Consider the following 16,032-nt stretch of genomic DNA (forward strand, 5'->3'; position numbering starts at 1 on the left):
TTGAATTAACTCATGATATTCTCCCTTGGATTCCCCTGTTTGTGTTGAGTCTCAAGCTTGGCCTTGCGGTGAATTCAACAGCTGACTAGCAGGCCACAGTAAAAACCGGCTACATCGTACAAATTAATGAAAACAAAAATGTGCTTTTTTGTCTTTAAGGTCAGGGTTAGGCATAAGGTTAGAAGTGTAACATTTTAGAAATGGGCGGGGTTTATGGCTGTGGTAACTAGTGACGACCCAGACAAGGGAATAGTTTGAGAAGTAGGCGTCTGGCATGTGCAGATATCTATGGTTTCAATACACAGCATTTCCTGTCAATTTAGGTGCAACTAGCATACTAGCTAGCACGGAGCCAACATGGCTGTGCGACAATTCAGGAAAAAAAATAGCTAGCTAACCTCAAAATAAACAAAACCAAACCAAAAGAAAGGTGTAGGTTACATGCCTGAAAACAATGCAAAGCTAGCAGCAACGCTGGGAAGTGGTGCGTTCATGCTATGCATGTCGTCTGTTTACAAGCTAACATGGACCTTGGATCAATGCTGTACAACAATTTGAAAGATGTATCATGGAGCACGACGTCTTTACCCTTAGATCGACTTGTCAGTGTTTATAGATTGCCGCAAATTGTGAAGCTGGACAGTGGTAGGTAAACTTTGAGCAATATATTGTTTTTAGTAAGGGTTAACGAGTTAATACGCTGCTTAAAATGGCAGTAAGCCAATTAAGTTAGCTAGCCTCCAACCTAACCATCTAATGTTAGTTAAATTGGCTAGCAACCATTAACTAGCTAACAGTTAGCTACTCTGTCATTGTTGACAACGTAGCTAACGTTAGTCAACAAAGTTGCAAAAGCTTACCTAGCTTTTTAATACAATTTGAAAAAATAGAAGAAATGTATAAACGCTTGTAGCTAGCTAGATTCATTGCTTGATTGTTATCAAGTTCCCGGCACTGCATCTCAGTGCTAGAGGCGTCATATTGACCCTGGTTCGATTCCAGGCTGTATCACAACCGGTCGTGATTGGGAGTCCCATAGGGCAGCGCACAATTGGTCCAGTGTCGTTAGGGTTTAGCCGTGGCAGGCCATCATTGTAAATAATAATTTGTTCTTAACTGACTTGCCTACTTAAATAAATAAACATAACGTTACATTTGTAATTGAAAGAGGAATGCATTGCAATAGTTTTTTTCTGTAGCATGCAGTCCAAGAGTGGGCTACCAACAAAAACGTAGCTAAACAGTAGAGCAAATGCAGAGATTTTTTCACATGCAAATGTAATTTGGTTTAGGCCGTGATAGCCATATCTACAGTTCTATTTAAAGCTTTAGCAACATAGCCATTGAAAACAATATTTTTTACATTTTAGCCTACTGTTATAAGTCTAGATTAATGCTTAAAGTCTACATTAAACATGAGGTGATACGCTAACGTTAATCATGTAAAATATACCATTCATGTGGGACTGATGACTAGTTATACATTTAAATGATTGATATTACTGTATTCAAATCAATCTGAAAAATTGTGGCAATTTTTTTTTATGACAGTGATGTTTGCTACTTGTGTAATTTGAATGAAAGTGTCTCTTCTCCAGGTGAGTTGGTGGATGTCTTACGAGACAATGACTACCTCTTGATTCATTCCTGTCGTCAATGGACTACAATCACTGCACACAGTCTGGAGGAAGGCCATTATGTCATTGGGCCCAAAATAGAGATCCCGGTACATTATGAAGGTTAGTCAAATCACTGTTCCATTTTTAAATCTACTTTGTCAGTGGTTCACGTGGCAATGTTTACTCAGATGTATGTGAATGCCTTAGAGTAATATTAATCAGTAAACTAAACCCACTCAACCTTTACAACATTCACAATGACTCTCCCTTGCCACGGTCTAGCATATCTTTTAAGCAACCTATTTTACATCACACTTCACATGGACTGATTAGACAGATCTTTGCTAAAAGCTTATTTTATTGTTAACAAGCTTTTCAATGCCCTTCTAAAGCCATTGAAGTTAATCAAGGAAAAATACATTGATTTGTACTACCAGTACATTTTAAATCCTGTGCCAGAATCAAACATGCAAACATGCACATTGTACTGTTTGCTCAGGGTTTAGAACAGGCACAGTCCCATTTCACTAATCTTAAAAGCTTCTCAGGCTTGAATCAATGATTACACAGACGGTACCCTTTTTACATCACTGACTCTCTGCTCCGCCTGCACCAATCCAACTGATCTGGCCAATGGGACCTCAGACTGACATATGATCAATGCTCTCGCCTCACAGCATATGGGAAGTGTACTTAGTCAGACTGTAAAACTGATTCACAGAAACACTGTACATAACACTGGAACATTGAGGTTGCAATAAAAGCTTGGCCTGGTGCAGGCTGAGGCTACTGCTGGGAACCAGGGTTATTCAGATAGCAATGTTCCCAAAGGGTCTTTGTTATGTGTTCACTGAAATATTTCAGAGATGTTTCCTTTTGAAGCACAGACTAAACTAAAAGGGCCTATCCTATCCAGTAACATAAACAAAGGTAATATGCAGCTAGGCTATCCTGTCTGATTCTCTCCACCCCTTCCTGTAGGTCAGTTTAAGCTGCTGGAGCAGGACAGAGATGTCAAGGAACCGGTGCAGTACTTCAACAGTGTGGAGGAGGTGGCCAAAGCATTTCCCGAACGGGTGTATGTCATGGAGGAAATTACGTTCAATGTCAAGGTCAGTTGCTATTGGTTGATAGTTAATCAAAAGTTAATTTTAGCCTTAGTGACTTGTAAGTTATGTACATTTCCAAAATCTACAGATGTGACATTGTCATAAGGAGGTCAATTGGAGTGTTTTTAGGGGTTATAGTTATGTGATCTTTAGGCTATGAGACTACAATCCAACACGTCCTCGTCTCACAGATGGCTTCGGGCGAATGCAACGAGGACACGGAGGTGTACAACATCACACTAAGCACCGGTGATGAGCTCACCCTCATGGGCCAGGCAGAGATCCTGTACGCCAAGGCATCCAAGGAGAAGTCGCGCTTCAACACCATCTTCAAGAAAATCGGCAAGCTCAACTCCATCAGCAAGATCGCGAACCGTGGCAAGATGCCCTGCCTCATTTGCATGAACCACCGGACCAACGAGAGTGTCAGCCTGCCCTTCCAGTGTAAGGGTCGCTTCAGCACCTGCAGCCCCCTAGAGCTTCAGATGCTGGAGGGCGAGCACACCATCCGCAACATCGTGGAGAACACCCGGCTGCCCGTCAACGTCAGCGTGCCTGGCAGCCCGCCGCGCAACCAGCATGACGTCCACCTGATCCGCGAGAGTCACCGCTACAAGTTGGTCAACATCCAGACCAAGACGGTGGTGGTGGGCTGCGTGCTGCGCAGTAACAAGATCATCCCCGTCCACTTCCCGCTCCACATGGCCTCCATGCCCAAGTTCATCATCCCTGAAGGGTTGCTTCAGAACGAGCTGTGGCTGGACACCATGGTGCACCGCTGGTTCACCTACTGCCAGGAGCAGTTTGACATTGACGACTATTCCCGTGCTGTGCGTGATGTCAGGACCGACTGGAATGACGTTGATGGGAGGAGCCCCAAGAAGAGTAGTGGTAGTGGTGGTAGCAGCAACGGCTGCTCCTCCCACATGCACATGCCCAGCTCTCTCACGTACGCCCGCGACGAGCTTACCCAGTCATTCCACCGGCTCTCGGTGTGTGTCTATGGCAACAACCTGCACAGCAACAGCGAGGTCAACCTGCAGGGCTGCATGACGCTGTGCGGAGACTGGGTGCTCCTGCCATCCGAGGGTGTGCCGGCTGATTCGGTTGACACAGAGTACCTCTTTCCTGAGCTGCTGGAGGACATGAGCCAGTCGGATGTTCCCTACGAGGAGCTGTGGCTGGACCACTTGAGATCAAGTCGGGGAGGAGGAGGTCACAGTGTAGGCGGCGAGGATCCAAGAGGCACCAGCAACACTATCGCCACCTCCATGGCTGTCATATCATACCCCGTCAGCTCTGAAATCTGTCTAGCTCCGCCCCCAGTCCCACCAAAGTCTGAAGCTGTGAGTACACATGAATTCTATCACCATGGCTACATTTAACAACTAATATTCCAGTATTACTACCAAGCAAATTGGAGAAAATATTGATGTTACTGATATAATTGGCTGATCAGATGTAGGCCCATTGTAATAATTTAATATTCTTTACTGGTGTAAACATCCTCTCACAGCTAAAAACAAACCATTTCCCAAATTAGCTAGCAGTTGTTCATTGCTTGTTTTCAATGGCTGTTTTGGGATGGTTTGAGGCTTTCTGATTTACCTTCACCTTCCTCTCCAGGTGAAGGTAGAATGCCGTCATTTGAACGCCCCTCCCATTCCCCCCCGAAGTTCCAAGCAGATGATGTCCACCCCAACGCCGGCTGTAGCTAAGGCTCGGCAGACGGAAACGCGCTCTCCAAGCCCTACACTCTCCTATTATTCCTCAGGCCTACACAGCATGTAAAATCCCAATGTGTAGCCTCATCATTTGCACATACCTTTTGACTTCAATGCATGTTTCACACACACCACTCAAGTTAGGATTTGGTCCTGCAGTCTATAGATTTTATTCTGATACTAGATACATTGAATTTACCATTAAAAAAAATTACTAATGTACACACTTCCTTACACATTGACTAGTCAATAGCCCTTGTTTCCCTCCCAATGGTCTGGAGTGTTGGGCTACATTTATCCCTATGTGACATTATTTCAGAATATTTTAGCTGTGTTTAGACTCAACTTGTACCTAGTTCTTTCACTAACTTTGGTATTTTTGTTTTGCTCGCAGCAGTGGAGGAGAGAATGAAGTGACCGAGGCAGACGAGCAGAACCACGTATGTTACCCCTGTAATTGGGTCAAGGGCAACGAGGAGTGCCTGACGGCATCTCACGTGAGCCCACCTCTCGACGGCGTACTCTCCTGCCCTTCTAGACTATCGTGGCCCAACGACTTCTATGGAGGGGATTCTCAAAGCATGGAGGAGTTCCTGCCTATCCCCTGTCAAAGTTACTACAGCTATCCCAGAAAAAGACCCTCTGGCACACCCAAGTCGCCATGCACTTCCAGCCTTTTTGACTTAGATAGAAAAGAGCAGAAGGGCGGTAGCGCCATCCCCTTGAAATCCCACAAAGCCTCATACACTAATCACTTTTGCACCAAGTCGTCGAGCTACACCCTGGAAATGTACAGAGACAATATTAGAGACGAATGTAACACTAAACAAAGCCTATCGTGCCCCATCTTGCCACCGAGGATGCCCAAATCAAACGAGACATGTAAAGATTCTGTCGAAGATACGGCGCAGGACACTCTAAAGTGCCTGGTCAGCCAACAACACGACCAGGTCACGACGACGGAAATATTCTCCATCTCCTATCCCCCCTTACCGCCACTGTCCTCCCCCTCCCTGCCAGCCCCCGGAGGACAATGGCAACCACCTACCAACCTCTCTGGTCTTTCCATCGAAGAGGTGTCCAAATCGTTACGGTTCATCGGCATTTCCGGTGACATTGTGTCTTCGTTCGTGACAGAGAAAATCGATGGGAATCTACTTCTGCAGCTTACGGAGGAGATTCTGACGGAGGACTTCAAGTTAAGCAAACTCCAAGTGAAGAAACTCATGCAGTTTATTAAAGGTTGGAGGCCTATAATATAGCCTAACCCTTTACCAAAATGTTTTGTACTCAAATGCTATGCACATCCAGAAATTTTTCTGGGGGTTATTTCATATAGCAGAAGTTGGCCAGATGATTTTCTGAAACAATTCTGCACATTCTAGTTCTTTGAGAAAGATAACACATGAATTGGGCATAGTATATGAATTACTATACACCCTCAATAACCCACACTCAACGTTAAGCTTTCTTGTTAAACCAGAAAACCAAGAGCAGTCTCGAAGGTGGCTGCCTAACTTGTCAATCCAGCTCTCCGAAGTCCAACCCTGGTAATCATTACAGTTGTCTATGTAACAGGGATGTGTTTGTTGTGTGTTAACTCGTCATTATATCTGTTTAGATTTTCTGTTTGTCCTCTTTAGGGACATTCCCTCACAACTCCGTTACTATTTGCTTTAACCCAAAGCCTTTCAACAGAAGTAAGAGGTTATTCATGAAAGTTTGCAATCCAAGCGATGGCATTTAACTAATTTGTGTGTGCTTCTTGTAATGCGTAATTAATAACCACCAATACAATGTAACTTCATATTCCGCATAATGAAATGCACTTGAGTAAAACCGCCGTTGCCAGTACAAATAGACTGTGAATCGACTCATGACAACAGTGTCCTTAAATCTGTCATTTTTTTGAACCAACGTTGACTTTAATGGTTAGAGGAAGCATTGGGGTTCAAGAAACAACTACCGGGATGTACCGTTGCTAAAAGGACAATGGTTTGACAAATTAAATGGAGAACTTGCTATTTAAACTAAGGATATGTTACATGGGTTTTAAAGAGTATTTAATAACTACTAGCCATTGATTAATTTTATATAAACTGGGATATATCTTCCCTTATTCTGCACATTCACAAATACAGATTCTGACTTGAGACTAATCTGCCTTAACCCACCATAGACCATTAACTATACTACATTTAGCTGGGGTTCAAGGTAGTGAAGCGTAACAAAACGTTCAGATAGATATGCTTTGTATAGAAACGTGAAATCATGTTACGACTATAGCTATCTGCAACATTTCACCTTGTGTAATTTTTCTGGTGTTTGTGTCAAATTATTGTAATGTTATGACAGTAAATGATCAGTAGCACAGGACCATGAACGAGAAAACGTACTAACTTATGAACCCCCATTATATTTTGACCTAACTCTTTCTATGGTTGTGTATGATCAATAAACATGGACACGTCTCATCTTTTGGCTGAGCTACAATGACGACAACCTTGCACAAATGCACATCGAAGGACTGCTGTTTTATTCAATGATTCGCCATGCAGTGCCTTCCAAACAAACAAAAAGACATTTAAATGAATTGTCAAATTTGAGAGTGTGTTAGAATTCATTTATTTTAAGCATTTTTTTAAACAATCATAAAAAGACTGAAGACAGGGCTTCATGTACTAACTTCATAATCCATAAGGAACAACATCAGCACTATATCGTGGGCAACAGTCCATTGGTCCTGTTTGAATATTATAGGAACGCATGCTTCCTCGTTCCCTTGAAGAAATCTCTGATCCTTAAAGGAAAATTCCACCCCAAAACTCATTTGGTATTTGTTTCATTAGTCCATTGTTGATGTAGTCCCAAAATGTATGTCAGCAATCACGTTTTCAAGATATACAGCAGTACAGCCGGTTTCATGCATTTTGCTTCGTATAACGCAACAGGCGTCATATCGGCTGTATTTATGTATTTAGAAAGTGAGAAACTTGATTGCTGACATGCAAAACATTTTTGTTGAATCAGTGATTACTTCAAGGAAGGGTGTGTTTTTAAAGTATTCAAACATAGTTAAGTTGTGTCTCGGAGGGGCCTCATTGGGAGAGATGTGTGCATTTCAGATCCAGGGCTCCCAGCCCACCCAGACCCTCCCCAGAATGTTGGGGTCCATGGCCTGGTCCAAAAGACAGTCCACCTGGCTCTCTACCGACAGGCCGTCGGGCACCAGCCGGGCACGCACATTATGCTCCTCACTTCCCAATGCCACAGACTGCATGCCCTTGAAGGCAGAGTCCTTCTCAAAGCCCAGCTTCAGCTCCTCACTAAAAACAAACAAGAGAGACTAAGGGCCAGATTCAGCCATCCTACCATAGAAATGTTTACTAAGGCCGGGATTAAAACAAGCGCTAATAAATGACTAGTGCACTGCGATTAACTGATCAGTGATTTCTGCTTTAGCCAACATCCGTGGAGTTCACAGCAAATTGATCTCCGCAAACGTCGGGGAAATTGCCTTTAAAAGGAAATAATTGTGCACAGGTCATTAATCTGCGTTAGACTGAATCCCGGTCAAAGTTCTCTCATTTACTTTGCACTACTAATGCCTATGCACTCATCTTATTGTGCTGATCTCTTCACCATAGTCAAAACAGAGATACTGCAATGCGGTTTTGATTGAATCGAGCTCTTAAGACATGTACACAAGTAAACCCCCTGACTTTGTGAAAACCCAATTCAAAACTCCCTGGACACAAAAATCAATGAAAGTTATCCACTGTGTTTTCCTTGAGGAAATCTTGCCTACCTGGTTATGGTGGCAGGGTTTGCTCCTTCTAGTTTTCTTCTGGCAAAGTTGACTTTCTGTAGAGGGTACCAGTTAATTTCTTTGGTGTTGATGCTCTCAGTCCAGGTGCCTCCCTTCTTCAGCTGTTTCAGCTCAAAGTTCTGAGGGTTAGTGAAAACAAGTTAGTAACATTTTCATAATGTACACACATCAAATTAAAGTTCTCTTAGATGCTGGGCCCTAGACCTCGTGCACCCACCTTCCAGTCCAGAGACGGCTCCTTGACAAACACGTCCATGGTGTTGAGTAGCAGCTCAGGGTTGGCCCTGTAGGCTCTCAACGAATGCACCATCACACTCTGGATCAGGCCCGACTGTTTCATAGGCTGCATCAGATTCACAAACTGCCTCGTCAAGCGGAATGGCATCAGCTCTGGCACGGGGAGGAACTGTGCAAAAAAAATATGTTTGTCCAGATTTTCTTAGGGGTATAGATGTGAACTTGTACAAATATCATTCAAAAAGAAAATACGCTTAACTATATACCCAATGTAATAAACAGCTGCTTGCACATTCAACTCACAAGGCTGCATTATCCACTACACCAGTTAGTCTTATTCCTGGTCCTGGAAGCCCAAAGGGGTGAAAATATTTATTTTGCCCTACCACTGTACAGTTGATTCAAATGATCAACTCATAAATTGCTTTGATGGTTTAAATCACGTGTGTAGTACAAAGACACAAATGTGCCAGAATTAATAAACACTGCTCTACACTATCCCTGCCCTCAAAACAAGACAAAACATCAAGGGTGCCCACCTGTGTGGCAGAACCAAAGGCGTGGCCAAAGTCGATTCCGATCATACCACCGGTCTCCATGTTGACCATGAAGTTGGAGAGGTGACGGTCACCGATGCCCAGGAGCCATTGGCTGATACACAGCAAAGCATGGGAGCTGGTGAAGTGGGAGCGCAGAGAGAGGAAGGCTTCGGGGGTGGTGCTCATCCGGACAAACGCTCTCCTGGAAAAAAGATTGACAACGACCCTTTTTGAATTTGCAGAAGAATCTATGGCCGGCACACGCTGGATTAATCTTCTATTACATGTACAGAAACTTTTCATGACATGGATTGTTCCTCGGTATTGGACTGAAGACTGCTCCACTTCAGTATGCTCTAATGATAATTGATAGGATCAAAGCCTTGGGCCCTGTTAATAAACATCCTTCATCCCTTTCTTTCTTGAAGTAAGCACTGATCAAAAACAAATTGATAGGTGAAACCGTTCTATCACAAACAGTAGCTTTCACCAATCCTGGCATGTCAGATCAGGGATTTCTTCAAGAAAATGAGGAAGGAAGGACTTTAGGTTTGTTTACTAAATGTAACAGCTTGATAGCCTCATCTATACACAATGGTGTGGGTCATTATATAAATTAGAAACCCACCTCAACAGATCGCCCGGTACAAGCTGTTCCATCTTCATGAAATTATTGACTGTTTCATTGCGCTTTGCCATCCTGTGATAGATGGCATAAATACATTTAAATGGAAAATTATCTGGAACAGTTAGGGGAAAAAAAGGCACAAATGGGATTTATTACAGCACAAGACCCAGGATACATATTTACTAGATAAAAGCATAATAACAGGGTCAGCGAGTTTATTATGTTTAAGTACAACACACAGTTCAGTTGACTTACTTGTAAGACTCAGCATAGCGTCCGATACCCTGTATTTGACAAGCGTCTGACTTGGTGACTTTGGTGAGCCAGTTTTCATAGACTTCATTCGGTCTACAGTGAACAAAGAAAAAATGATCATTTATTTTGTCTAGATCGTCAGTGAGATCAGTTGTAGATTCTTCTATGTTTTTGGCATATCCGCTACTACTGGCAAATCTGGTACTACTGTACCTTGTTACAGTCTGCTGCTCCTCCTCAGTCCTGGTGCGGAGCAGCAGGTCTTTTAGCGTACAGGTGTTCTCCATCCACTCAATCAGTCCAATTCTGTAGGGATACATCAAAAACATACTGAAAAGTACAGGAGCTGTCTGCTTGGTAAACAGAAAATAACTTCATGACCCCTGCAATACTAGCTGTTAATTTTAAACTGCCACATTTACACAATGATGATTATTAGTTGAATCATGTGTGCAAGTGATGGATAAAGTATGTTGGCCCTGAGGACTGGGTCGGGAAAACACTTTAAATAAAATGAAAAGCTACCTGGTGGTTATGGGCACCACCTGGTAGGTTCGGAGCTGCATGCTGCTGTGGGCGCAGGTGGTGTTCTGGGCCAGGAGGATGTTCATGACGGTGAAGAGCTGTTCGATGCGCTGGTCCTGACGGAGGTCCTCTCCGCCCTTCACCAAAAATGGGTACTCCCGCTCGTCGTCCCCGCGCACGATCAGACGTTTGGGCCGCCGGATGGAGTTCATCACCTTTACCTGGGGACGGATGAACGCAGACACACACAAGTTAAATTAAGTGCTACTACTATTTCCCCTAGATTATATCCATGCCTAGATATAAAAAGGCCCCCGAAGTAACATTCAGGGTTGCAAACAGCAACACATTCAATTGAAATAGAGGCTAAAGTGAGGGTCAAGAGAACAACAGGAAGTGGAAATAACAGCTGTGGATCATACATACCCTTTCATCAAATCCTGTAATTTTTGCATGATACTCTGGCAAAGGTTTGGATCTGCTGTCATATTGCCCTAAAAGACAAGAGGAGATAAACCACATAGTATTGGTGATCATATATTATATATAAAGTGACGTCTGGAAAGCAAAATGGCATCACCTGCGTAGAACTTGACTTGAGAAACGTTGTATCCCTACTGACCTGGGACTTCCAGCTCGTTCCGGAGTGAGTCGGCTTTGAAGCCGCTCAGCCAGGGGGAGTATTCCTTCAGGTTCCCTGGCTCTTTCTGGAACCCGCGCATGGAGCTGATCAGGTCTGTCTCCACCTGCCTCAGGAAGGCCTTGTCTCGCCGCTTCTCAAAAAGCCTGGCACCACCACGGCCCAACCACTTCTCCACTTCCTTGGCAAATTTCTAGAGTGCACCGTAATGAGAGTGATTTCAGTTGAATATAATAACATATATGATATACGCTGAGTATACAAAACATTAGGAACACCTTTCTAATTTTGAGTTGCACCCCCTTTTGCGCTCAGAACAGCCTCAATTGGTCGGGGCATGGACTATACAAGGTGTCAAAAGTGTTCTACAGGGATGCTGGCGCATGTTGACTCCAGTGCTTCCCAGTTGTGAAACATCTCAAGGATGATCAATGGAAACAGGATGCACCTGAGCTCAATTTTGAGTCTCATAGAAAAGGGTCTGAATACTGATGTAAATAAGGTATCTGTTTTTTATTTTTAATACATTTTGAAACATTTCTATGGGGTATTGTGTGTAGGTTGATGAGAATAAAAAATTATAATAATTATAATAAGGCTGTAACGTAACAAAATGTGGCAAAAGTAAAGGGGTCTGAATTCTTTCCGAATGCGCTGCATATGACAAGTACACCTGTATCTGTGTTTTTTATGATATGTGAAGATGCCTACCTGTATAAACTTCTTGCGGAATGCGCCAAGGCCTTGTGACTTCTGATCGCAAAGGGAAGAATACATTTCTTCATACATGTTCCTCATCCTCTTCTTATCGAAACTCGTTTTCTCACATTCAGTTTTTACATCGTCCCACCAATCCTGTGACAATCACATGACAATGTTATCAGAATCTACACCTCAAAATGAACTGAGAAGAATCAACAACCACTGATGACCGCAATAAGAAAATGGTTCACTTGTTTCAATGTTGTAATCATCAACCACCTTGAAAAGCATCTCAGGGTTTGTTAGCTGCTGGAGGGCATCAACAAAGTCCCGCACAGCACCCCCTTTATCCAATAGGGACTTGAGCCTGTCCAACACACATCACCCGTAGTAGTTATTATACAGTTAGTATGAAATACCAATTATTCCTAGTGGTGCTTGTTGCAATGAATCCCAAAGGTATAGGCTAGCTTATGAGCAGATGTAATTTTTGAATAAATTCCATGCAGGTAAATAGCGGACTGTAACATAAAGCGTAATAAAATACACTGTAGTGAACACTGAACTGTTCGGCATTGCTTGATACTGGATCCATCTCTAGTAACACAATTTGTTACTATGTGATTGTATGATTCAAAACTCAGCGTCCATGGTCTTTTGGCGAGCTGAGTAGACTGTTTGCCAGGGTGGAAACAGAACAGTACCTGTCAACAAACTCCTGGTGTTTGTGTCCACTGGCCGAGTCCTCAAAGTGGTAGCTCTCATTGCTGATCATATAGGGGTAGACCAGCGCCTGGGGGTAGCACTCTGCAATCTGACCAATCATATGCTGCACCGCCACCGCCTCGGGCTTGTCCAATAAGGCCATCATCTGACTGATCCAGCCAATCAACAGCCAGCAGGGCACCGTCACCATCTGTCAACCACAACATGGGAACTTTGAGATGATAATTCTAAACAAAGCTATAGTATTTTGAGGAAAAGCTTTCTTATGGAAATGGAATGGACCCCGGGTAGGCTCCCTACCTCTTTGGCCATGAGGTCCAGAGTCTCAGCAGGGTAGAGCTCGATGATCTGCAGAAGACGGGGGAACTTGAGCCGGGCCTCTTTTGAGTTTAGCTTCAGGGCTTTGAGCATGCTCTCTACCACGTGAACAGGCAGGGTGGCCAGCTCAGGGAACTCACTAACTACAAGACAACATCCAGATAGACACGTTAGTAGTGATTAGACGATTAGTCACTGCCTAAACAGCAATAAGAGTACATTACTGTGTCTAATAGTTGGTTTCCCTAACTAAATGTCAGTCCTATTTCAGCTGGAATCTACTAAGACATTATACAACGACAACTGGTACTGTCTGGTGCTTAACAAAACTCAGCGTAACAATTACATCTAACCAGGAACCAAATCGTCCATAGTGATACACTCATCTTTCCAGGAAACTAGGGCTAAAGTCAGAGGTGCTGGAGGGACTCACTGTTACTGCTTTGCTCCTCTTCACGCAATCCTTGGTCACAGAAGTTGGCCAGAGCCATGTAGGCCTCGACGATGCCGCTGGTGTCTAAACACTCCTGAGTATAGGACTGGACTTCCTCATCCGCCCTCCTCACGGCACCACTGAACAACTCCAGAGCTCGCATCTGCAGCCCTACCACCGCCTGCACAGAGGGTTAGAAATGTTCTGATGTGGCACGGAATTCATCTTTTTGAAAACATACAGCAGGTTACAAACGATGCCCCATAATTGTATACCTTCTGCTGACTAGCTGTTGAGGAAGACCCAGCTAGCTGCAGAACTCTGTCTGCCTTCTCTCTCCCGATGCTCTCCAGAACCGAGGGGCTCCTGCTCACAGCCGAGGCCATGATGTGGTAGGACGTTCCCAACAGGATCCTCTGGTCTCTGAAAACATGGCCGCTGGCACTCTGGCACTCGGCCGGAAGGTCATCTATAGAGGACAAGACTGAACGTAAGGGCTGCACCACATCACGTTGAGGCAACATGCACCCATTTTTCTTAACAAACCTGCTCAATTAATAAAATGAAGATTTATGTAGCCCTTTTTACAACACTTGAGGAGCTTAATCAAACTCAGGCAGATGGTTTGGCCACTATTGATCCCAGACCAGTCCATAACGGACCTCCAAGTATCCATGATACGTACCCAGCAGTGGGATAGCCTTCAGCATGGTGGCGATCTGCTCCACGGGCCCCTGAGCCAGGCTGCGTTTGTGGCTGAAGCGGCTGAAGCTGTGGACCCAGCGTAGCAGCCAGCCTCTCTGAGTCTTGGCTTCTCGGTGGAGCTCCTTCAGCAGCTTGGTTGCTACAGGGAAGTTGCTCTGGAATGACAAAGCATTTTAAAAAGGTGCAATGTGTCACTTCCTGTGTGGCCATGGGAGGACATCCACAATGGACAATGGTCAAACAAAAACACGTGGCCTCGGCTGTGAGCAGGAGCCCCTCGGTTTTGGAGAGCATCGGGAGACAGACTAAGATCTCACCTGTTTCCAAGCGCTGTCAGCCATGCATAGCTTCATGCTAAACTTGCAGTTCTTGACGATAGTGTCGAGGTCCTGGGCTTGGTCCTGCTCTGCCCCGTCCACCTCCATGGTGTCACTAGGGACCTGGTTGCTGAGCTTCTCACATATCTTGTCCAGGAAGAAACATCTGGACCACGGGCAGATAGAAGGGGATATTTTGACAGTACAAAGAAACCACACACCCTGAATTATATAGACACATTTTCTTCAACAAAACAAGAAAAAAAAACTCTTACCGAGACGTAATGATATCATCCCATACATTCATTGGATCCATTTTGGCGTCAGGATAGCGGTCAATCCATCGTCTAATGAGGTTTTGTAGGGAGTTAATGGAAACTACGACAAAAAGAGATAAATAGAACATATACACTGCTAAAAAAAATCAAGGGAACACTTAAACAACACAATGTAACTCCAAGTCAATCACACTTCTGTGAAATCACACTGTCCACTTAGGAAGCAACACTGATTGACAATACATTTCACATGCTGTTGTGCAAATGGCATAGACAAAAGGTGGAAATTATAGGTAATTAGCAAGACACCCCCAATAAAGTAGTGGTTCTGCTGGTGGTGACCACAGACCACTTCTCAGTTCCTATGCTTCCTGGCTGATGTTTTGGTCACTTTTGAATGCTGGCGGTGCTTTCACTCTAGTGGTAGCATGAGACGGAGTCTACAACCCACACAAGTGGCTCAGGTAGTGCAGCTCATCCAGGATGGCACATCAATGCGAGCTGTGGCAAGAAGGTTTGCTGTGTCTGTCAGCGTAGTGTCCAGAGCATGGAGGCGCTACCAGGAGACAGGCCAGTACATCAGGAGACGTGGAGGAGGCCGTAGGAGGGCAACAACCCAGCAGCAGGACCGCTACCTCCGCCTTTGTGCAAGGAGGTGCAGGAGGAGCACTGCCAAAGCCCTGCAAAATGACCTCCAGCAGGCCACAAATGTGCATGTGCCCGACGTCCACAGGTGGGGGTTGCGCTTACAGCCCAACACCGTGCAGGACGTTTGGCAATTGCCAGAGAACACCAAGATTGGCAAATTCGCCACTGGCGCCCTGTGCTCTTCACAGATAAAAGCAGGTTCACACTGAGCACATGTGACAGACGTGACAGAGTCTGGAGATGCCGTGGAGAACGTTCTGCTGCCTGCAACATCCTCCAGCATGACCGGTTTGACGGTGGGTCAGCCATGGTGTGGGGTGGCATTTCTTTGGGGGGCCGCACAGCCCTCCATGTGCTCGCCAGAGGTAGCCTGACTGCCATTAGGTACCGAGATGAGATCCTCAGACCCCTTGTGAGACCATATGCTAATGCGGTTGGCACTGGGTTCCTCCTAATGCAAGACAATGCTAGACCTCATGTGGCTGGAGTGTGTCAGCAGTTCCTGCAAGAGGAAGGCATTGATGCTATGGACTGGCCCGCCCGTTCCCCAGACCTGAATCCAATTGAGCACATCTGGGACATCATGTCTCGCTCCATCCACCAACGCCACGTTGCACCACAGACTGTCCAGGAGTTGGCGGATGCTTTAGTCCAGGTCTGGGAGGAGATCCCTCAGGAGACCATCCGCCACCTCATCAGGAGCATGCCCAGGCGTTGTAGGGAGGTCATACAGGCATGTGGAGGCCACACACACTACTGAGCCTCATTTTGACTTGTTTGTTGAGGACAGAGGGCGCTGT

The 16,032-nt window shown here is 44.8% G+C and overlaps 2 protein-coding genes across 5 annotated transcripts in view; one reads left to right on the forward strand and one right to left on the reverse strand.

The window, feature by feature from the left end:
* Positions 1–238: 238 nt before the first annotated feature.
* On the forward strand, positions 239–6,926 carry LOC129823099 (GRB2-associated and regulator of MAPK protein 1-like). Of its 4 annotated transcripts, none has more exons than XM_055881852.1 (6): positions 239–645; positions 1,599–1,739; positions 2,601–2,731; positions 2,920–4,074; positions 4,355–4,515; positions 4,850–6,926. In XM_055881852.1, the coding sequence occupies exons 1-6, from the start codon at positions 498–500 to the stop codon at positions 5,712–5,714; spliced, it is 2,601 nt and encodes an 866-aa protein (XP_055737827.1). In that variant the 5' UTR covers positions 239–497; the 3' UTR covers positions 5,715–6,926. The 4 variants fall into 4 exon arrangements, with proteins under 4 accessions (XP_055737827.1, XP_055737826.1, XP_055737828.1 ...); XM_055881851.1 differs by having other exon boundaries at positions 240–645; positions 4,847–6,926; XM_055881853.1 differs by lacking the exons at positions 239–645; positions 1,599–1,739 and having other exon boundaries at positions 2,649–2,731; positions 2,882–4,074; positions 4,847–6,926.
* A 41-nt stretch (positions 6,927–6,967) lies between these two features.
* Positions 6,968–16,032, reverse strand: part of prkdc (protein kinase, DNA-activated, catalytic subunit) — a 45,747-nt gene continuing 36,682 nt past the window's right edge. The window contains exons 68-86 of the mRNA XM_055881850.1: positions 14,582–14,684; positions 14,307–14,472; positions 13,970–14,144; positions 13,560–13,753; positions 13,285–13,465; positions 12,834–12,994; positions 12,512–12,723; positions 12,087–12,174; positions 11,817–11,960; positions 11,088–11,298; positions 10,892–10,959; positions 10,466–10,686; positions 10,154–10,246; positions 9,941–10,033; positions 9,686–9,757; positions 9,058–9,259; positions 8,499–8,687; positions 8,261–8,400; positions 6,968–7,778 (exon numbers count right to left, since the gene is read on the reverse strand). Of these exons, the coding sequence (XP_055737825.1) occupies positions 7,574–7,778; positions 8,261–8,400; positions 8,499–8,687; positions 9,058–9,259; positions 9,686–9,757; positions 9,941–10,033; positions 10,154–10,246; positions 10,466–10,686; positions 10,892–10,959; positions 11,088–11,298; positions 11,817–11,960; positions 12,087–12,174; positions 12,512–12,723; positions 12,834–12,994; positions 13,285–13,465; positions 13,560–13,753; positions 13,970–14,144; positions 14,307–14,472; positions 14,582–14,684 (2,918 nt within the window). The 3' untranslated portion in view covers positions 6,968–7,573. The remainder of the gene's footprint in view (positions 7,779–8,260; positions 8,401–8,498; positions 8,688–9,057; positions 9,260–9,685; positions 9,758–9,940; positions 10,034–10,153; positions 10,247–10,465; positions 10,687–10,891; positions 10,960–11,087; positions 11,299–11,816; positions 11,961–12,086; positions 12,175–12,511; positions 12,724–12,833; positions 12,995–13,284; positions 13,466–13,559; positions 13,754–13,969; positions 14,145–14,306; positions 14,473–14,581; positions 14,685–16,032) is intronic.

The sequence above is a fragment of the Salvelinus fontinalis genome, chromosome 25, assembly GCF_029448725.1.
Source record: "Salvelinus fontinalis isolate EN_2023a chromosome 25, ASM2944872v1, whole genome shotgun sequence".
NCBI lineage: Eukaryota > Metazoa > Chordata > Actinopteri > Salmoniformes > Salmonidae > Salvelinus > Salvelinus fontinalis.

Coding starts and splice junctions, on each gene's coding strand:
- LOC129823099 (XM_055881851.1), top strand. CDS start 498: ATGCATGTCGTCTGTTTACAAGCTAACATGGACCTTGGATCAATGCTG. Junction 1,740..2,600: donor GATCCCGGTACATTATGAAG/GTTAGTCAAATC, acceptor CCCTTCCTGTAG/GTCAGTTTAAGCTGCTGGAG. Junction 2,732..2,919: donor AAATTACGTTCAATGTCAAG/GTCAGTTGCTAT, acceptor CTCGTCTCACAG/ATGGCTTCGGGCGAATGCAA.